This window comes from Dryas octopetala, chromosome 6, assembly GCF_963921425.1.
Source record: "Dryas octopetala chromosome 6, drDryOcto1.1, whole genome shotgun sequence".
In the NCBI taxonomy this organism is placed as follows: Eukaryota; Viridiplantae; Streptophyta; class Magnoliopsida; order Rosales; family Rosaceae; genus Dryas; species Dryas octopetala.
In genome coordinates, this window is record NC_141371.1 from 4913456 (window position 1) to 4933156 (window position 19701).

The 19701-nt window shown below is 37.1% G+C and overlaps 3 protein-coding genes across 4 annotated transcripts; 1 reads left to right on the top strand and 2 right to left on the bottom strand.

Moving 5' to 3' along the window:
- Window positions 1-894: 894 nt before the first annotated feature.
- Window positions 895-2183, bottom strand: RSR4 (Aldolase-type TIM barrel family protein). Its single transcript, XM_086248662.1, has one exon. It carries the CDS (start codon window positions 2115-2117, stop codon window positions 1188-1190), a length of 930 nt encoding a protein of 309 aa, XP_086104788.1. The 5' UTR covers window positions 2118-2183; the 3' UTR covers window positions 895-1187.
- Window positions 2184-4102: 1919 nt separating this feature from the next.
- On the bottom strand, window positions 4103-8043 carry APD2 (RING/U-box superfamily protein). 2 transcript variants are annotated; one of them, XM_086246948.1, is made up of 11 exons: window positions 7910-8043; window positions 7463-7719; window positions 7267-7373; window positions 7064-7189; window positions 6851-6944; window positions 6262-6336; window positions 6084-6166; window positions 5835-5981; window positions 5656-5728; window positions 5227-5575; window positions 4103-4572 (listed from the first exon to the last, which is right to left on the bottom strand). In XM_086246948.1, the coding sequence occupies exons 2-11, from the start codon at window positions 7581-7583 to the stop codon at window positions 4497-4499; spliced, it is 1251 nt and encodes a 416-aa protein (XP_086103074.1). In that variant the 5' UTR covers window positions 7584-7719; window positions 7910-8043; the 3' UTR covers window positions 4103-4496. The 2 variants fall into 2 exon arrangements, with proteins under 2 accessions (XP_086103074.1, XP_086103073.1); XM_086246947.1 differs by lacking the exon at window positions 7910-8043 and having other exon boundaries at window positions 7463-7903.
- Window positions 8044-14769: 6726 nt separating this feature from the next.
- On the top strand, window positions 14770-19653 carry LOC147281444 (LMBR1-like membrane protein). Its single transcript, XM_086246460.1, has 14 exons — window positions 14770-15423; window positions 15556-15641; window positions 15878-15990; window positions 16151-16261; window positions 16676-16774; window positions 16871-16993; window positions 17273-17335; window positions 17427-17491; window positions 17732-17841; window positions 17932-18046; window positions 18151-18216; window positions 18825-18935; window positions 19025-19091; window positions 19186-19653. Exons 1-14 carry the CDS (start codon window positions 15074-15076, stop codon window positions 19231-19233), a joined length of 1527 nt encoding a protein of 508 aa, XP_086102586.1. The 5' UTR covers window positions 14770-15073; the 3' UTR covers window positions 19234-19653.
- The last annotated feature ends 48 nt before the right edge of the window (window positions 19654-19701 follow it).

Genomic DNA, 19701 nt, shown 5'->3' on the forward strand with positions numbered 1-19701 from the left:
ATGTTAAGTTTAAATTAGGTCATTTTGAATGATTCCGTTTTCCAACATTATGGAGAAAAATGACTAATAACTAGGTGTTGAACCGGTTATATTTTAACATAGAATAATGCTATTCTTACCACATTTCTTATACCACATTCTTATACCATCTCACGTGTCATTACTTTATTGGACAAAGTTTTTCTTTTTCTTTTTGGGTTTTTATTTTTATTTTTTAGTATCCAATGTATGAATGCCATGTAAGTTGCCACATAAGGTGGTATGAAATTATGGTATAAAAATGTGGTATATCTAGCACTACTGTTTAACATAGTCTCTTCCTTCCTGTTTTGGGCTGTTTTGGGCCTTAAGGGAGTTAAGGCCCTCCATCTGCATGTACCAAAAAACACCCATGTAAGTGATGGAGTTGTAATTTCTAGAATGATAACTAAAGTAGAAATGCATAAACACCCATGTATCTAAGTGATGGAGTTGTAATTTTTAGAATGATAACATCTAAAGTAGAAATACATAAAACCATGTTGATAATTTGATAATTGATAGATGCAGCAAGAGGTTTCTGCTAGGGGAATCTGATCAAGAAATAAACTCTTGATTTCAACATTCCCATGGTAATTAACATCAGGAATTTTGAAGCCCTGCCCAATTGCCGAAGTACCCAGCAGTGGAAGACAACTTAACAAGCCACTCCAGTGAGAGCAAGTGGGAACAAGTCACTGATCGAGATTTCAATTGAAATGCATATTTGGACCTCAAAAAATTAGCTTTCTTGGTAACCAAAAATTCTTTGTTCTTTTTTGGAGTCCTTTCAGGATATTGCAGCAAAGAGCTGTTGAGGTGGTAGCAAACTCAATAGAAAGCACAAGGTAGTAAAATTGGTGACACAGTTATGCATTTGATTCATATCACCAAGCTTTCTTTATCCATGATCAGTATCTGTAACTGTTTGATTAATGTTCTCAGTGAAATTTCAACCTTCATTCATCAGCTAGAAAGCCTAGAAATTCTAGAATTGTAAAACAGAACTTCATTATTAAGCAACAACCCCAACATAAATTTCAATTTTTTACAATGTAAAAAGTAAAGGAACCTAAAACCCACCAACCCAAACACTATAATAATACCCAGCCACAAACCCAAAAGATCTCAAGGACCAACCTCACCTGCAGTCACCACCACCATGCTTCTTACTCAGACCGATTCGCAAACCTCTCGACCTTCCCATCATTCAAATTCAACCCCACCATGGCCTCGCCCAACCCGCAGCTCACCTCAGCCAGCACATCCGGGTCTCTGTAATGAGTCACAGCCTGCACAATTGCCCTGGCCCGTTTCGCCGGGTCCCCACTCTTGAACACACCCGACCCGACAAAAACACCGTCGCAGCCCAGCTGCATCATCAGCGCCGCGTCTGCTGGCGTCGCCACCCCACCCGCCGCGAAGTGCACCACCGGAAGCCTCCCGAGCTGCTTGGTCTGCATCACCAAATCGTACGGCGCCGCAATCTTCTTCGCGAACGTGAAGACCTCGTCGTCGTCCATGTTCCGCAAAACCCTAATGTCCCCCATCACCGACCGCACGTGCCGCACCGCCTCGATGATGTTCCCGGTGCCGGCCTCGCCCTTAGTCCGAATCATCGCCGCGCCCTCCCGGACTCGCCGGAGGGCCTCGCCGAGGTTCCGGCAGCCGCAGACGAAGGGAATCCGGAAATTGTGCTTGTTTATGTGGTTGTCCTCGTCGGCTAGGGTTAGGACCTCGCTCTCGTCCACGTAATCGACGCCGATGGCTTCGAGGATTTGGGCCTCGACGAAGTGGCCAATGCGGGCCTTGGCCATGACCGGTATGGTCACGGCCTGCTTGATTTCCTTGATGAGTTGCGGGTCGGACATTCTGGCCACGCCGCCTTGGGCCCGGATGTCGGCTGGCACGCGCTCCAGGGCCATGACGGCGCAAGCGCCAGCCTCCTCGGCGATGCGGGCCTGCTCGGCGTTCACGACGTCCATTATGACGCCGCCGCGAAGCATCTGGGCCAGGCCCACCTTGACTGAGAACGGGGACTGCTTGCTCTCGGTGATTGCTCCGTTTCCGTACACCGCTACCACTCCGGAACCTGCCATTTCTAGAGAGAGAAAATGAAGAGAGAGAGAGAGAGAGAGAGAGAGTTAGAAGAGAGGGTGGCGAGGGTTTTGGGAGGGGAATGGATTGGAGGGGTTTATATAGGGTGGTGTTTGAATGGTTCTAAGAAAGTGAGAGGTGGATGCTACGCGATGTCAGATCGCGTGGGTTTAAAGGTAGGGTATGATAGTGAGGTTTGATAATAACCGTTGGATTTGTTTGATAGTATGAGTATGTAAATCGGACGGTTAAGAGAATGGGAATCGAGACTGAGTAGCGATGGACTTGCCCACTTGGGAGTTGGTTTGAGTCCAGGCCACGCATTTTAATGTGCCGAATAGTTTTGCTACGTGGGGACTGGGGATTCCAGTAGCTGGTGATAAAAATGTACCTTGAATATGAGGATTTGTGACTACCAAAAAACCAAAAATGAGGATTTGTTTATTTTATTACAATTCCACTCCCTACAAAATTTTGTATGAAAATACATTAATTACTCAAAGATGCAACTATGCAAGCAACACTTTTCACGCAAATGAGGTGTGAGTAAAGAGTAAAACTAGCCTACCCCGGATAGGGGATGTGACATCATACCAAGAGAAAGAGAAAAACTTTTCTCTTTTTCTCTACTTTTTTTCTCTCTTTTTCTTTTTTGGTGTGATCACTGTGATGCCACATCCTCCTATCCAAGTTTTACTCGTGAGTAAATTGGATGTGAGAGGTGGGTTGTCTACAGTGGTTAAACAATAGCGAGACTGTGCTAATGTTACCATAAATTGTAATCCAAGTATAAATTTGGCTAAAACATTCATTATTATACGTGTTCGGTTCTTTTTTGTGGTTAGTTCATCATACATGAACTTACCCATAAACAAGAAAAAAAAAATAAACAGAGAATTTGAATCCTTTTCTATAAAGACTATAATCTTCCCTTATCAACAACTAACTTCTCCCATTTCACTCAAGGACAACAACCCATTCATCCTTCCCTTTAGGTTAAAATTAAACCCTTGTGTAGAAATTTTTGTAAAAATGTTTGGCTTCGCATGTGGTTGCAAAGGAGATCTTTTGTTGACATTTTTATATTTCCGATTTTTCTTATTTCGTGAGATATTTGAAGCACCTTTTGACCACACACAAGCTTGGTGCGGAAAAGAACAAGGGCGTCTTCAAATTGCCTTCTTCCTTTTACATTATTTAATATATTATCTTTTCGTTGGATTTTGGCTAAGACTTCGATTATCGGACCGTCTCTTTCACTAGGACGAAACCAAATATTTGTTTTATAATTTTTAGTAAACAAAGCAAATCTTTGTTCCACTTTACTTTTTTTTTTTGCCACGATTGTTCCACTTTACTTTACATTAAAGAGGTTCTGAAAGAACCTAGGGAATTTGGATACTTGGTTATTTAATTTTTTATTTATCTACAATCTTGTGCTTGTCGAAGACTTTGAACTTTGGAGTATCTTTCATTTAAGTCGCGCCCCCACTTCATTCTGCTGAGCAACCCCTGGTGTAGGTTTTCATTTTTCTTTGATGTACAAATATTTCTTCCCATAGCATTGAAATCTTAACAAGGTAAAAAAAGGAGGCTACAAAAACTTAGAACGCAACAACTTTGACAGATGCTTAAAATCCTATAAACTACAATTCCATACCCAAGTCATGAAGTCATGTATCTCAAAGGCACCAGAACAACTTTTCCATACGAGTGTACATATTCTCTATGCCTATCTCTCTTTATGTAGATCACCTTATTAAGGTATAAAAGCACTAAATCCTTGACAGAGGAGGAGCATAACAATTTAAATTAAGGGTGACAGTTATAAGCAAGATACTATGACATGATATCTGTCTAACACGAAATTAGTAAAGATAAGATTGACTAATGATTTCGATCCAAAAGAATAGATAAGATTTACAAATATGGACGTGAACCCAAACATAATACCAATTTTACTAGCATAAATGATAAACAGATGGTGTTAATATCAAATATGGAACTTGCATATGGTTTGAGCTCAAAGGCAAAAACGGTCTTTCCTTTTAAGTGGTTAAAGAAAAATATACATCAACATTAACACCATTATTACCGTGAGATTTCAATAAAATATGAATAACTCAACCCAACCTACAAGGCTACAAGTATAAACGTGAGGAACAGAATAGACAGCTTTGAATTACTTATCCTCTCTGTGCGTATTGAGAATTTCTATACCGGGAAATAATATTACATAAGGGAAAGCCACTGAAAAACCACAAGGCATGGCCAATCCACACTCAGAAACTACCCAGATAACCAGCTAAAATTAGCTTAATCAATTCTATTTGAAGGCAGTAAAGCAATGGAGCGTACCAATCGTACAAGGTGTGCATTACTTACACTGTAAAAATCTTCCTCACCTTCTTTATGTTCCTACGACAAATTGGACAAGTAGCAGCTGCCTCCACTATCCTGCAAAAATTGGAACAAGTAATCAATCATTGAATTGGATTGTGTATAGGCTTCTTATATAGCCAAAATGGGTGCCAAGAACTGCTATTCAAATAATAAGGTTATAAAGGAATTGAATTGAAAAATGATAAAAGCCAGATTGTTTGCTATGTTAAATAATTAACACATATGCAATCCTCTGAAAGGTTATAAACATATTGAGATTGACCTTCACAATGATAACCAAGTACAGATCTGTAGTTAAGTTGGCATTTTCTTAGTAAGTGAACTTGGAACTGGTTCAGGGTTTGACAGAATAACTTACATAAACATCACATAATTTCAACTAAGAATATATGAAACTAATTTACACCATATCTACACCATCATCATATATGAAACTAATTTTCGTCAAAAAGTAGTTCCAAACTTCCAAGTCTAAGTTGTCTTATTCAAAAGTAGAGGCCTCTAACTTGCCTTTATTAAGAACTCACATTTCAGAAAGCCATTTGTGTAGCATATTGCATTCTTAACCCAAAGATGATGCAAGAGACACTGTTTTTACTAGTATTTTTAAACACTCATCGTAACTAGTTTGCGGACTTCTTGCAGGGCTAAGCATAGAGCAACTTCAACAATTAAAAAATGACATATAGAAACAGTAGAGAATAATACCTTGTTGCACATGCAAAGCAAGCCACACAGTGCCCACAAGGAAGAAAAAAACAGTCCCTTGGAGCATCAAAGCAAATTGCACAAAGACGACGAGTATTATTACTTTCACCATCTCTTAATGATTTTCCTTCAAGAGAACCTAATGCCAGAAGGTCTTCAAGATCCCCATCATCATTCGAGGCAGAATCATAAGATGACCCCCAACTTGATTGATCATCATCTTTGTATGAAAGCAATGGGGCTCTCTCAGATCTGAACTCCTCATGTTGCACTCTTGCTACATCTTCATTGGTACATCGGAACTTGTTCAAGAAGCTGAAGGCGAATAACATGAGCACAGTCATCCCACCTACAGGTTAGAAAATTAAAAATGGTAGAAGATTGATATATAAAGGTTCCATTAGCAGAAACATAGGAGAATGAGTCTACCTATGCCAACAATGTATGTGACCCATCTTGGTCCATATGACAGTTTAACATACTGGTTGTCACTAGGTATATCCTGGGGAATAAAAAAGAAATGTAAGACTAAGGGTTAAGAACCTACTGAATACAAGTTTTCCGGGGCTGATATCTTTCTTTGATAGTCAACTCAGTTACAGTTTTACCTGCTCTGGACCAGGAGAGGTTAACACAGCTGCATTTCCCTTGGGAAACAAAATTTTCAAACTACAGGACACATCTGCGAAAGTACATTTGTAATAAGCTTCACTTGTATCATACAATAAAGCATTCACTGTGAAGTTTAATTGCACCTGTTCAATGTAAAGATGAATCCAAGTTAATAGCGTAAATGGGTGGAAAGATAACATCACAATAGCTACAATATGCTTATAGTTTACAAGTTCCACAATTACCTCCACATCCTCTGAGTTCAAGTTACCCACAGAAACATAGTAACTAGAAGACTTTGATATGTCCTGGTCAATCATACCACTTCCTGTGAAGAAGCAATTACCGACATCAGTATAGTACTAGTATTTTCTTAAAAGAAAAAAAAAATTTATAGTACATATTTCCCCAATTTAGTCTCACCATGAATGAAGTTCCATGATAAAGTAGTATTAGGATATGTGGGTTCTTCAAGCCATTGAGCGAGGCCTTCTTTACCTGCAATGTGCTATCAGAATGCTATGGTGGTCGAATGTATTTTAAAATCAGTTAAAAAGCAGGAAAAAACTGCTGAGAAGAGAAGTTTCAAATTATGCACACAGACACCAAGGTAAAAGAAAGAGGAGAAAAAAGATAGAGAAATGCAGCAAGAAAAATAGGTCCTGTAAGAGACTAATTGTGACTAAAGTTAAAAAGTTTCTCATCTGGGTTTTACTTATATAGCTTTCTGTCTACAGAATGGCATTCATAGGTATCTATCCATCATTTGAGTGGAGAGGCAATGACTGCAAAAGCAACCATCACCAAATTAAACAGTTTGTATTCCAATTCCCTTAATGGCCCCTTACACTAACCAAAACATACTCAAAGTTAGGTGAAAAGATGAACGAAGATATTAAATTTCCATTAGTGGAATAGTAAATATGAAGTCTAACTGGCATGGATATTTCTATAATGAAGAACAAGCTATAAGTTAGGATGGGAAACCAAAACAAAATTTGAGCATATATACCTTGAGCAATAATAAGAAAGATAGAGGAGCTCGGAGAGTTCACACTGTATGATATACTTATTTGAGAGCCCTCATTTAGGAAATATATCCAGTCCTGAAGAAGAAGACGCAGAGTAAATTATCAACCTAATCAACAACAACTACAGGTTCAAAAAAATATTTAGAAAATTGTTTTGACAAATGAAAAGAACATTGCACAGGAAGCAAACTTGCCTTATGAGTATCAGCTGGAACTGAGACACTATGCGTTTCTGACCAAGTAGTCGCAGTATCAAGTGGTGGAGTGTTATAGAAACCATATAGTATAGGCCCAGGCTTTGAGATATTCAGCTGTTCCACCTAATAAAAACCCAACCCATTAACCAAAGAGTAGGCACCAGTAAAATGGACAATGGGTACAGTGAGTGCAAACCCACCTTTATAGACTGCACAAAAATGGGGTTAGGTTTCAGAAGAATTGAGCTATTAGGGCCGAGCTCTAAACTCGAAGAGCCATAGACTCCCAAAATCAAAGTCATCGATACTGCAACATTCAGCTACCATCAAATTACGAACAAAATTGAATTAAAAAAATGACAATTATGTTACGTTAATTGAAAATTAGAGACAAACCAAAGAACCAGAAGGTGAGGAGGACGATGATGCAGGACCACGTGTCGTCCCGAATCACCGTCGATGCCTCATCGAATGCCAATAAGTTTGCTCTGTAAGAGGTCCCAATTCCATTTCCCATTTCGGGGTGCTCTAGCTCTGGATGACGGAAATGGTGGTGTTGCTGCTGGTCATACTGATTGTGATTCTCCTCCTCCTCTTCGCGAACCCGCGAGGCGCTCGAAGAAGACGACGTCGCAGCGCCACCAGATGTGTCCCTATGGATCAAATCATCAGAGGAAGAAGAAGACGAAGAACCCTGACTTCGCGGTCCTTCTTCCATTGTAGAGAGGCCAGAAAAAAGCGAGGGAAGCAGAGGAAGAGAGAGAGGAAATTGAAGAAAATAATTTCAATACTCAGAGCCCTAACCCTAACCCTAACCCGATAGGGGGTGTAAGGTGAACGCACCTGAAGGTGTCTGATGAAGAAGGTCCATGGGGGGGAGGCCGGTGAGTAACCGAGAAGACTCACCAGTCGGTCTTTCTCCTGCGTTGGAATGGTAGTTGCGGAGTGACGATTTTTTACAAACTTCCCGTGTACCGAAACTTCACTTCGCTCACTCCTTCTAAAACCATTGGGACAAGTGGACCAACCCTCACTTGCTACTAAATGCACGACACAATTTATCGCCCCAAACAAAATTTTATATAATTGCATACTTGATACTTATCATAATTTAAATAAATTAATAACTCATACAATCATACGAATTACATAAAAAAAAATTTACAACTCTTGTTTAAAAAATTAGGAACAGAAAAATTCTCCTCTCCCTACCCTCCTTCCTCCAACTGGAATGTCATGGGCAAATGATCATGGTATGATGGCCATGATCAAATAATGCCATATGGTTGGGGTCATGGCTAGAATTTTTTTTTTTTTTTAACTTATATTTTATAATATTTAAACTAGGGTCAGATGTAAAATTTTGTATTCTTTAAAGGGTATAAGTTTTTTAAAAAATCTTTATAAAACAAAAAGAAAACAGAAGCCATTTCCCACTAGTTACTAAATTTTCTTTCCGTGAACAAGTAAATTGTTTGTTGAAGAATTTTAAATAATAGCCCCAAAGTCCCCAACAGAGGAAATGCACCGAACCTTGTATTGTAGTTTACGCTGAAGAGCAAAGCAGTGAACGTACTTCCACGAAAACTGAAATCCACTAATTGAGCTTGCGGTGCCGGTGACATTACAAGTCAAGTTAAATATAGCCAGAAACAGTCTCTACCATTAAATTATATGGCTCCATAAGCAAAGCAAACCAATTGATCGAGACGACGACAACGTTTAAACTTATTCGATTTCGGACTTAATTGGAAATCTTTGTATGCATATGGGAGAGCTACTTAAACAAATGAGGGAAAGGAGTAAAGCTATTCGGTCCTTCTTCGGATTACAAAGATGGAAGCTTATTGGCGTCTGCAAAAAAGGGTGGTACAGAATTAGAACCAATCTCAAGATATAGCTTGAACAAAATTTAACAACCACCAACTTAAGATCAAGATTCATGGAAAAGGGTCGGGTACGATTCTAATATTATGGTGTATGGACGTGTTGTTTAATATGGTATTAATTAGACTTTTAATACTATACGTAGAAGATTCAAACCTTATATCTTTTGTTCTTGGTTATTTCTTAGTTTGTAAAATACGGAATAAGATTGTGAGTATATAGTTTTCTTTATCTGTTTTTTCAGTTTAAGTTTTTTAGATTTATTTGTTTAATAGTATGATTGAGTATGTTTCAATTTAAAAATTTAGAATGATACAAAAATTGATATTGATTAGAGAATGTATGTTACTATCATTTGAAGAATGCAAAATAATATATGTTCTATTTGATAAATGTACCACTATTGAGTCTATTGCTTGATTGATTATTTTAATAGTGCCTAATTTTAAACACCCTACTCACCAAAAAAATTTGTCTAAACCCCCACCCATCTAGAAACTCTTTCAAAACCCCCTAAAACTTATAATCCTAAATTACCCTTCTGACGCATGCTGACGCGCGCTGACGCATGCTGACACATGCTGACGTTACTGTAACTGTATTTTGGTGAAACTGTTTTTTTTTTTTTTTTTTTTTTTTTTGGAATTGAAGTTTTTGCTAAAACTCAATATTTCACTAAAACTGAATTTCAAAAATTCAGTTACACTGAAACTGAATTTCAAAAATTCAGTTACACTGAAACTGAATTTCAAGAATTCAATTACACTGAAACTGAATTTCAGAAATTCAGTTACACTAAATTGAAGAATTCAGTTATGAATTCACTTACTGAAACTGAATTAAGTGATGAAACAATTACACCTCGACTAAAATGCAATTACACCTTAATTAAAAAACAATTACACATTTACTAAAACAATTACACTTCACTAAAACAGTTACACCTTTACTGAATTCCGTTTCACTAAAAAGAACACAGCAACCTTATAAAAAAAAAACAATAACAATACAATAAGGCATTGAGATGAGAGGAGTAGCCAACAATACAACGTCGTCCGATCATCTCACGCGCGACGAGTACACGACAGTCGCCACTGTCTCGATCTGTTTCTACCTGCAAATTTGATTCATCATATTTCAGAACCATAATTTCATTCAAAATTCATTTAAAACTCATGTTTCACGAGCTGAAACTGTTTCATGAGCTGAAACTGTTTCACGAGCTGAAACTGTTTCACGAACTGAAACTGTTTAATCAATAAATGTAGGCTTAAAGTTCCCTATACACAGTTACAACAACACACAATGAGGTTCGATTTGGGGTTTTTTGATTCATCAGCAATTGGTCCAATCCAAACACATAGCATTGAAGAGTACAATGAGGAGAAGAATATTAGTACCTGACTCGACGGAAATGGCTGCCGGAAAAGCCAAATCGCCGGCGAAGAAGCCGCGGCCTTTGTGGCTTCGATCTGCCGCCGTGGCTGATCAGATGGAAAATCCGAGCACACCATCGTGCTCAGGACGTCGAGAGGAAGAAGGCTTGGGTGGTTTGGCATTCCAACTCCGCCGAAAAAGGCAGATCGCCGGCGGAGAAGCCGCGGCCTTTGTGGTATCGATCTGCAGCCGTGGCTGATCGGATGGAGAATCCGAGCATACCATCGTGCTCAGGACGTCGAGAGGAAGAAGACTTGGGTGGTCCGGCATTCCAACTCCGTCGAAAAAGGCAGATCGCCAGCGAGCACCACCGATCGTAGTGGCGGCGATCTGGGCTGTTTGGGCTTGATTCGGGGCGAGTGATGACAGAGGGAGAAAGAGGAGAGAAAGACGAAGCTGATGGTGGTGGTCTTGCTGGCAACCGTTGCCGGACGACACCACACGCGCCGACAACAGCCGCGCGCGGAGGAGAGAGAACAGAAAAGGTGCAGGAATGAGAGAGAGAGAGAGAGAGAGAGAGCGTGAGGATGAGGATGAGAGAAATTAAAAAAAAAAACTGATTTGAATAACAGGGTTATAATAGGAATATTTTAAAAAATGTGGGTCAAACATAAGTGGATGTTAGTTGACCAGGGGGTTTTGGGAGAGTTTAAATGACTAATAGGGGGTTTTGAATTATTTTTAATAAGGGTGGAGGTTTTGAAATAACTAAACTCTAATTAGGGGGTTTTGAATAGTTTACATTTATTTTAAACCATCAGCAGATACAAATTAAATTCAAACAGAATATCGTTGACAATCCTTATCAAAATGTTCTGTGTTCCACATGGAACATGCACTTGTACGTATTTTCCATATTAATATGCTTATCCTTTGTGTTTTTTAGATTAAAGAAGTATACCAGAGGCCTCTGGAGTATTTCTTTTCTCTTTTTTTTCTTTAAAGACAACAAGCCAAACTATTCATTAAAATTTAACCAGATGACTAGCTATATCAATTTGGAGAATTAACTATGATCAATTCTACCTGTTTATATATGTTTTTTTTACAATCACTCATTTCATAAACGATAAATGATCGGTAAGTAATTGTGAGAAGTCAATTTTAGATTTGATAAAAAGTTAAAGAAACAAAAATAAAACTTCTAGGCATGTACAGCCTAAAAAAAGAGAGCAACAGTATTTGGTTATGACCACACATTTTATTTTATTTTTTGTTCTGGCTTATATTAGCTTGGTGCACTTGTGCAAAGAACCCCCTACTTAATTACCCCCAACAAAAAAACTGTTCACCCTCACAAATATCATTAATTTCTCATGTCAACGTTTTTTTAGGAGAACTCAACTTGTTAATTTTAGAAATTTTCAAAGTAATAATTATATATGGCAAATAGGTACTCAAAAAACTACGAATTTAGATAAAAAAAACAGATATCTCACGAGGGCAGTACTCCCATGTAATTCAATTTTTGAAAACAGATGGAAGAACTGCCCCAATTACAAGTTAAGAAAAAGCAGAAAACCAAAGAAATTAAGATGATCTTTACTAAACAAAGAGGGAAGGTTGGCACAATATGCAAGAGAAGATGGTATAAACTCCGAACCCGCCTGAAAATATAAGGAGCAGATCATGAAGCTGCAGAGAACCTGAATGCAGAAATTTTAGCAGTTCCTCATACCATACATCATGGTACATTGCATCTAAATGCAATGCGTGTTATTTTGATTTACAAATACACAAAAGTTCATGTCTTATATGTACATAGTTTTCGTTCTCTTTATTTTTTTTTTTTTCATGATGGATTCAAAAGGCTTCAAGCCTTGTTGTGTAGGCTATAGAGATTTTTCAAATATAGAAAAGTTTGAGAGGTTATGTATAATTAATATAATATACATGTTATATTATGATATTATTAATCATGACATATTAAGTCCAAATTAATTACTACCATTTTATGCTTTGAATATTAATGTTGCATGCACATCACTGCATTGTTCCATTTCAACGAAGATGGTGGATATGCTATAACTACAAGATTAGTACCTCATTTGTTTTGACATAATATGGTGAATACGCTATTGTTTCATGACATATTGTTAAATTTGTATTTCATTGCTTGAACAAAACAAAGAGTTACTGATGTGATTTCTATGCTGCATGTATATCCAAAAAGAGTCCCAAATTCCAAATATCCAATTATCCACTAATGAAATAAGAAGGGAAAGAATATAGAAATATCTCATAAATTATACCTCCAATTGATCAAACGTTTAGGGCTTTATATAATCAATGGCAGACACAAACATTTATGAACTTTCAGAAAAATAAAATTGAAACAATTGTTGATTAGACATTATTTTTTGTCTACATTTTTATGGACATTTTTCAATCTTCGTGATAGCATGTGTATCGACTATGGTCATACCAACGATCGAACCTTTTATAATATAATTAACTTCATTCTGCTCATTTTATTTTTGTCAATGAATAAGATAGGAATATCTTCATCCATCATGAAGTTTAAAAATTTATAAAATCGATATACTTTTTGAATAAGAGGCTTGCACTTGTCTGGATCAATAAACAAGAAAATAAACTGAGAAAAATCAAACAAGCCACACGCTAAGAGGAAGATCTGTAGAAAAACCAAGAGGGAGAACCAAAATACCGCAATATGCAATGTACAGCTGATGTACAAGAGTAATTCTAATTATAAGAGGAAACCCTATACAACTCGATTTCTATTAGGAGTAGCTAATCAGCCAAGAAGAAGGATAGGATGAAACAAAGCAAGAAGACTCAAGTCTTGATTTTCTCGAGTTAATTACACTTACACCCCCTGAGGTTTATCGTCTTTTCACATACACCCCCTGGGGTTTCAATAATTACACATACACCCCCTGAGGTTTCAAAACTGTTGCATATAACCCCCTATAGTGAGACAAAAAATGATGAGAAATTTTGCAAAAAGGCATACTAAGGGATAAAATGACCTAATAAGATTACTCAAGGTGTAAGGTTCAACCTCAATACAAATATTTTCTTTTTTATTTATTTATTTTTTTCTCTTGTAGGGGGTTATATGCAATAGTTTTGAAACCTCAGGGGGTGTATGTGTAATTATTGAAACCCCAAGGGGTGTATGTGAAAAGACGATAAACCTCAGGGGGTGTAAGTGTAATTAACTCTGATTTTCTCCTTATTTTAGATAGATAGGGTTAGGATCCTAAACGAATATGATATTGAGTATTTCTGCTCCTTGATTTATAAGATCGCTTTTAAATTATTGGCATGAGTGTAATAATTGAGCAATTGAGTGTAAAGATGAAATTTCAAGATAACATGAAATGTTCAACATATGAGTATTAAGACACATAATATTTACAATTTTTTTTAATAGTCCAAAACATAAAAGCCCATGATAAGATGGCTCACCTCCGGTCTAGCCCACTTTAATGAGCTTAACACTCACAGTGGCTATTTGAAACTATATAAAAATAATACTTATATATATGATTTATGTCTTTTCTTACATAAACATGTCAAAAACTAATAAAACAAACATAAAATATAAAATTCAAAATAACTATTACTAATTGCCACTATTCGATAGTGGCAAAAGATTGGCACTAAAAATACAAAACCTTTTATAATGTGATTTTATTTGTCAAAAAATGGACCTATTTGTCATTACAACATTTTAAGTAGATTTATTTATCATTAAGGATTGTAAGATAAACTTTAAAATCATTTACTTTTAAAAAAAATTAATGGAAAAAAAATAACGTGGACTCATTTGTACAAAATGTAAACTTTATTTGTAAAAAGTGGACCTATTTATCCTTCAAACGTTTTAGGTGAGTTTTTTTTTTGTACAAATGGCTCTAAAATAGACTTTTTAATAATTTATTTTAAAAATCAATAAATATTTTGTATGAATTTTTAAGTGAAATTTACAATTTTTTGTAGTTTTTTTGTTAATTTACTTAGAATAAAATCATTCATCTATTCTAATCATAACCATGATCTCACCCTTTCTCACATAATACCATACATATCACGATTTAATTCATTATTGAAAATTATCAACTAACTATTGATCTAATATAAATTTCCTTGATAACAATTTTGTTGTTAATTTTTCATTCAATTATTTTGAGCATAATTTTTTGTGAATAAACGAGAAAATAAATAAATAATTATTGAATCTTCTCTTTTTGGTCAAAAGTTTGTCTCACTTTTTTAATTAAAGATTCTTGCAATAAGGGAAGTCACACGCTTTCTTCATCGCGGAGCTTACGAGCGATTACTTACATAGTTACATGTTTCGAACCGGCCTCGCCTCGCTATCGACAGGCTGTGTTTGATGTTCGTCACAGACAAACTCTGCTTTTTACAATAACACCCAAACTACCTGTCCCTTGTCGCACGAACTTGAAGGACAGAAATGTAATTTCCTTCTCCAAATGTCAAAACGGACCCCAACAAACCTCCTCCCCGGAACCAAGCCTAACCTTTCCTCTCTCTAACGGCTCAACCTCTGCAATTTTCAAAACCAGCGCAGATCGACGATATACGGTATACGATATACGATCGCGCACTCAAATTCCCAAATCCAAATTTCTGAAACCCTATCGATCTCTTCGATTCGACTCGATTCGGATCGAGAGCTGAGAGGGCACGATGGGCGATTTCAATCTCGCTCTCGTCATAGTCGCCATTATCCTCTGCATCATCGTCTTCGTCTTCAATGTCTATCTGCTCGTCAATTACCAGCACCCCGACGACAAGAACCAGGCCTACTTCCCAAAATTTGTCGTCGTTTTGGGGCTCTCCGTCGCCGCGATTTCCATTCTGATGCTACCGGCCGACGTGGCGAACCGTCAGGCGTGTCGTCACGCGATATATAACGGCGCGTGCAATCTCACTCTGCCGATGAAGGATCTGTGGCTCGCCATCTACATCCTCGACGCCGTGCTCGTGTTCTTCATCATCCCCTTCGCTATGTTCTACTACGAAGGGGACCAGGACAAGTAAGTACTTCTAGGGTTTCTGGCGTATAAATACAATGCAGGTGTTTGTATTGTTCAGCTTGGCATTGGGCATTTGTAAATTGGTGTGTGATTTTGGGATTTTGGGATTTTGGTGCTGGTTTTTGTGTGCAGGAGTGTCGGACAGCGGGTTAAAAGCGCGTTGCTGTGGGTGGTGACAACGGCGATTGTGTGCGCTCTCGTGCTCGGCATCTTATACGGTTAGTTCTTCGCTGCCATTATCATTTCTTTTTTCGGTACAAGCCATTATCATTTTCATTTGGACCCCTTTCTCTGCATTAAAAGAATTGTTTCTATTTATGATCTCTGTCTGTCTTGTGGGTTCATTGTTCGGAAAGAATTGTTCCATTTACGATGTTATGCTTCTGTTTGGTTAATTTTATGATTCTTGTGGCACATGTTTTGTTAAAACACTCTGGTTTTGATGGTATATCAGGGCTAGTTGGAAAGGTGGATTTTACGGTTAGGCACCTTTCTTCTTCCACAACTTCCTTTCCTAGTTCATGGGAGTTTTCTAGTGGTCAACAATGTATAAATGGTGCAAAACAGGTTCGTTCTTGTTACATGTATTTGATTGCATCTGCGTCAAATTGGTCTTTCTGGAGTGACTTACTCTCTTGTGAGGTTATCAGTTGGTATATTTATTTTACTAAAGAGTCTTTGCTCATTTTGGTGCTTTCTTTATCTTATGCTTCTCTCTTCTGTACAGTGCTCTGCATATTCTGCAAGTGATTCGTCAGAGAAAACATGGACAATGCGTACTACCTTTCCAGAATATGTAGTTGCTCTTGCTACCATTGTTGGATCCGTACTTTTTTCTGTAAGTTCATTCTTGGAAATCTTTACATGTTTATGTTGTACTTGAATATATATATGTGATAACTGAGGTGTTGGTGCCCATTATATGATAATTATGAATCTATGATTGCCAAGTACATCTAGAGGATGAAAAGAGGTCAGTTTCTCTTTTTTATCACCTTGATAAATATGTATTTTACTTGGGTATGGTCCAGGGGAGCAAAATGTCTCCCAGGAGTTGATTAGACTGCCCTTTTCCTTTGGCAAGATAATATGTATGTATGCACATGTATGTTTGTATCTATATATATGTTTATAGATGTTATTTGTATGTGTGCATTGTAGGAAAAAATAGTATATAGATTTTGCATTTTACTATCCTACTTTTCTATAGTAAAAATATGTATATTTACCACCATCCTTCTATATTTTCCAGATATTTGGCGGTATTGGTATTGCTTGTCTACCTCTTGGACTCATATTTTCATTTATCCGTCGTCCAAAGGCTGTTATTACTCGGTCACAGTATATCAAGGTACTACTTCATTGTCTATAGTGTGTGAAAAGTTTATGATGATGAATATATGCATGTTGTGATTGCTTATGGATAGTTTCTCTTGGTGTACTCTAGGAAGCAACCGAACTTGGTAAAAAAGCAAAAGAACTGAAGAAAGCAGCCGATGCACTCCATCAAGAAGAAAGAAGTGGTTCTAAGGGTAGAAAATGGCGTAAAAATGTGAAGGCAGTAGAGAAGGTATATACCTTGTAACTACAGTGTAAAATTTCGTTTCACACTGAGGCAACAGCTTTTATGTTTGCTTTTTTGTATGCATCATGTAACCATGTGACACAAATGATGTGCTTAAAAGAGATTCATATTGTATCCTTTAGACCCCAAGCATAAGCTATGAAGCATTAATGGATGTCAGAAATTTCCTCAGGAAGAATATAATTTATTTTCTTAAATATGATGGTTGGCTTTGTATTTACTGTCATTGAAAGTTATTTAATGCTTGCTTGCATAACCTCACAGGAGTTGCTTCAATTAGAAGAAGATGTAAAACTTCTAGAAGAGATGTATCCTCAAGGGGAGAAGGTAAGGGACTTGAAACATGTGACTTGTTGACTTTCCATATACATTAAACTTTTTTTTCCCTTCTATTTCTAATCTTCTTGCCTCAGTTCAGGCTGAGACTGCTTGGGCTATGACTGTTCTTGGCTACTTGGCAAAACTTGTGTTGGGAATTTTAGGGTGAGTGCCAATGTTATTCATTTAATCATGTAATGACTAATGAGTGCTTAATGCTTTACATAGTGTTGGCTTCCTGAGATGGTTGAAATGAGATGGATATTTGGGAGAGTGAAGTTTTAGATAAGAATGGAAGAGAAAGTTAAGCACTTGATGTAGTTTTCATTTTCTTGTGTGTCATAGTTTTTTTAATGATCTTGACAAGATTTATTCAGATTAAAACCTTTTGCCTGTGTTTTTCAGATTGATTGTTTCAGTGGCTTGGATCGCTCATATTGTCATATATCTATTGATCAAGCCTCCAATTTCTTCTTTCTTGAACGAGGTTTTCATCAAGCTTGATGATATTTGGGGTACTTTCAGAATATTTTTCTCTTGCCTCTATGTTCTTATAATTTTTTCTTAATGCATATGGTTTTGATATGCTTATTCTTCCTCACCAGGTCTTTTGGGCACTGTCGCGTTTGCATTCTTCTGCTTCTACCTCCTGCTTTCAGTCATTGCTGGGGCAATGATGCTTGGGATGAAATTAGTTTTCATTACTATTCATCCCATGAAGTAATGTTTTTTCTGCGTTTATTTATTCAATAACATTTGTGTACACCTTTAATTGTTTGTCACCAGAAGGCTTGGTTGCTCATAAAATAATTTACTCGTTTCAGGTGGGGAGCTACTCTTATGAATTCATTTTTATTTAATGTGGGACTTATTCTCCTTTGCTCCATCAGGTTAGTATCTTTTGTCCTTTCTGCTTCTTTTTTGCATAGTAAATGAAGACTGTGCATGGTCATGGTTTGGTATGGTGTACTGCTAGATGGAAATATTTTGCATTAGAGCTTGTCATTGTTTATTATGAATCTTAAAATCATGAGTTCTCCCACATCCCACCCAATTTATCAAGTATACTATTTTCTGTACCATGAAAACTTTCAGTTCATTGCTTCAATACTGGCCATGGGGAAAACAATGGAATCTGCATTTTTCTTAAATGTTGGCTTTTGAGATGCCTAGCTGCTGGTAATTTATCTCAGTCAAGTAGCATGGGATATTCATTTCTCCATACATTGTGGCTTAGTGGCACAACATGGGATTGATGCCTCCATAGCTCCATCATGTTTACCTATGGTTGCCATCAGCTGTTGGCACCTTTAAAGAACGAGTGGAAGAATGCACAGTGGATTTAAGAATTATTTGTAGGATTAGTGGAAATATTCTGAAGAATATAAATTTTTTCTCAAAATGACTGGAGGTTATTATATTGTCATTCATAGAAAATTTATATTTAAAGATTTCTTGGAATTACGATTGTAATTATTGTTGGTTTCCACTGTTTCAGTGTGATTCAGTTCTGCTCCACAGCATTTGCATACTATGCTCAAGCAACTGCAGCACAAGAAATATTTGGCCACACATTGCAATCTCTTCGTGGAATTAGATTTTTGTACAAGTGAGTTTTTTTTTCTTTCTTTCCTTCTTGCATCGAAATTCATTCTGATTACGCATGCATGTTTTACTGATTTGGTTATTGCATTGCAGGTACAATGTGTTCCAAATTGCATTTGTTGTCCTAGCGGGAGTGACCTTCTTATACTATGCTGCCTTTGTATGTATATGAACCATATTTTCTATTTTGTTTAATTTTTCTTTTTCAATGTGCATCTTAAAGTAAGGTATTCTTTGTATATTTAAAATTTCAGGGATGGAGAAGAAAAAAACCTAGCGGCAGGTTCCAACTTTCCTCTTAGGTTATGTTTTGCCTAGAACAGCATGCATCCAACTGGAGATGTTGGAATTCTCAGTTTTAGCATCTCTTTTCGGAGTGATTTTCATATTCGGATGCATATGGCCTAGTTTTTGATATATTTTGAAAGGTTTGGTGGAGTAGGCAGATATCATCCGAGTTGCATTGGGTTAGTGTAGGGGGAGGGGCATGGTCAGCGCAGCTACTGCCACCGCTGTTGTTTGTGGTTGTTCCTCACCCTTTGTATGTATTATTCCTTAACTTTCACTTTTTGTGTTATAAATTGGTTTGGGCTTTGTATTCGCGTTATCCTTTGCATATGTGGAAACTGAACTGAATTTCTAGAACTACCCTTGATGTAACATAACCGTTGAGAACAAAATGTTGTATGAGCAGCCATTTCAGTTTCATGTATTTGTGGACATGTGTTATGCTTTATAGTTTATGCTAGTAAGTTCAAAATTTTGCATAC

Bases quoted from the DNA above. Each gene is read 5' to 3' on its own strand.
- RSR4 (XM_086248662.1), bottom strand. From the start codon at position 2,117: ATGGCAGGTTCCGGAGTGGTAGCGGTGTACGGAAACGGAGCAATCACC.
- LOC147281444 (XM_086246460.1), top strand. From the start codon at position 15,074: ATGGGCGATTTCAATCTCGCTCTCGTCATAGTCGCCATTATCCTCTGC. The intron at 15,642-15,877 runs GTTAGTTCTTCG...ATGGTATATCAG, and splicing joins CGTGCTCGGCATCTTATACG to GGCTAGTTGGAAAGGTGGAT. The intron at 17,336-17,426 runs GTAAGGGACTTG...GCCTCAGTTCAG, and splicing joins TGTATCCTCAAGGGGAGAAG to GCTGAGACTGCTTGGGCTAT.
- APD2 (XM_086246947.1), bottom strand. From the start codon at position 7,784: ATGGAAGAAGGACCGCGAAGTCAGGGTTCTTCGTCTTCTTCTTCCTCT. The intron at 6,337-6,850 runs GTATATATGCTC...AGCACATTGCAG, and splicing joins CTTTCTTATTATTGCTCAAG to GTAAAGAAGGCCTCGCTCAA. The intron at 6,167-6,261 runs GTGAGACTAAAT...GCTTCTTCACAG, and splicing joins ATCATGGAACTTCATTCATG to GAAGTGGTATGATTGACCAG.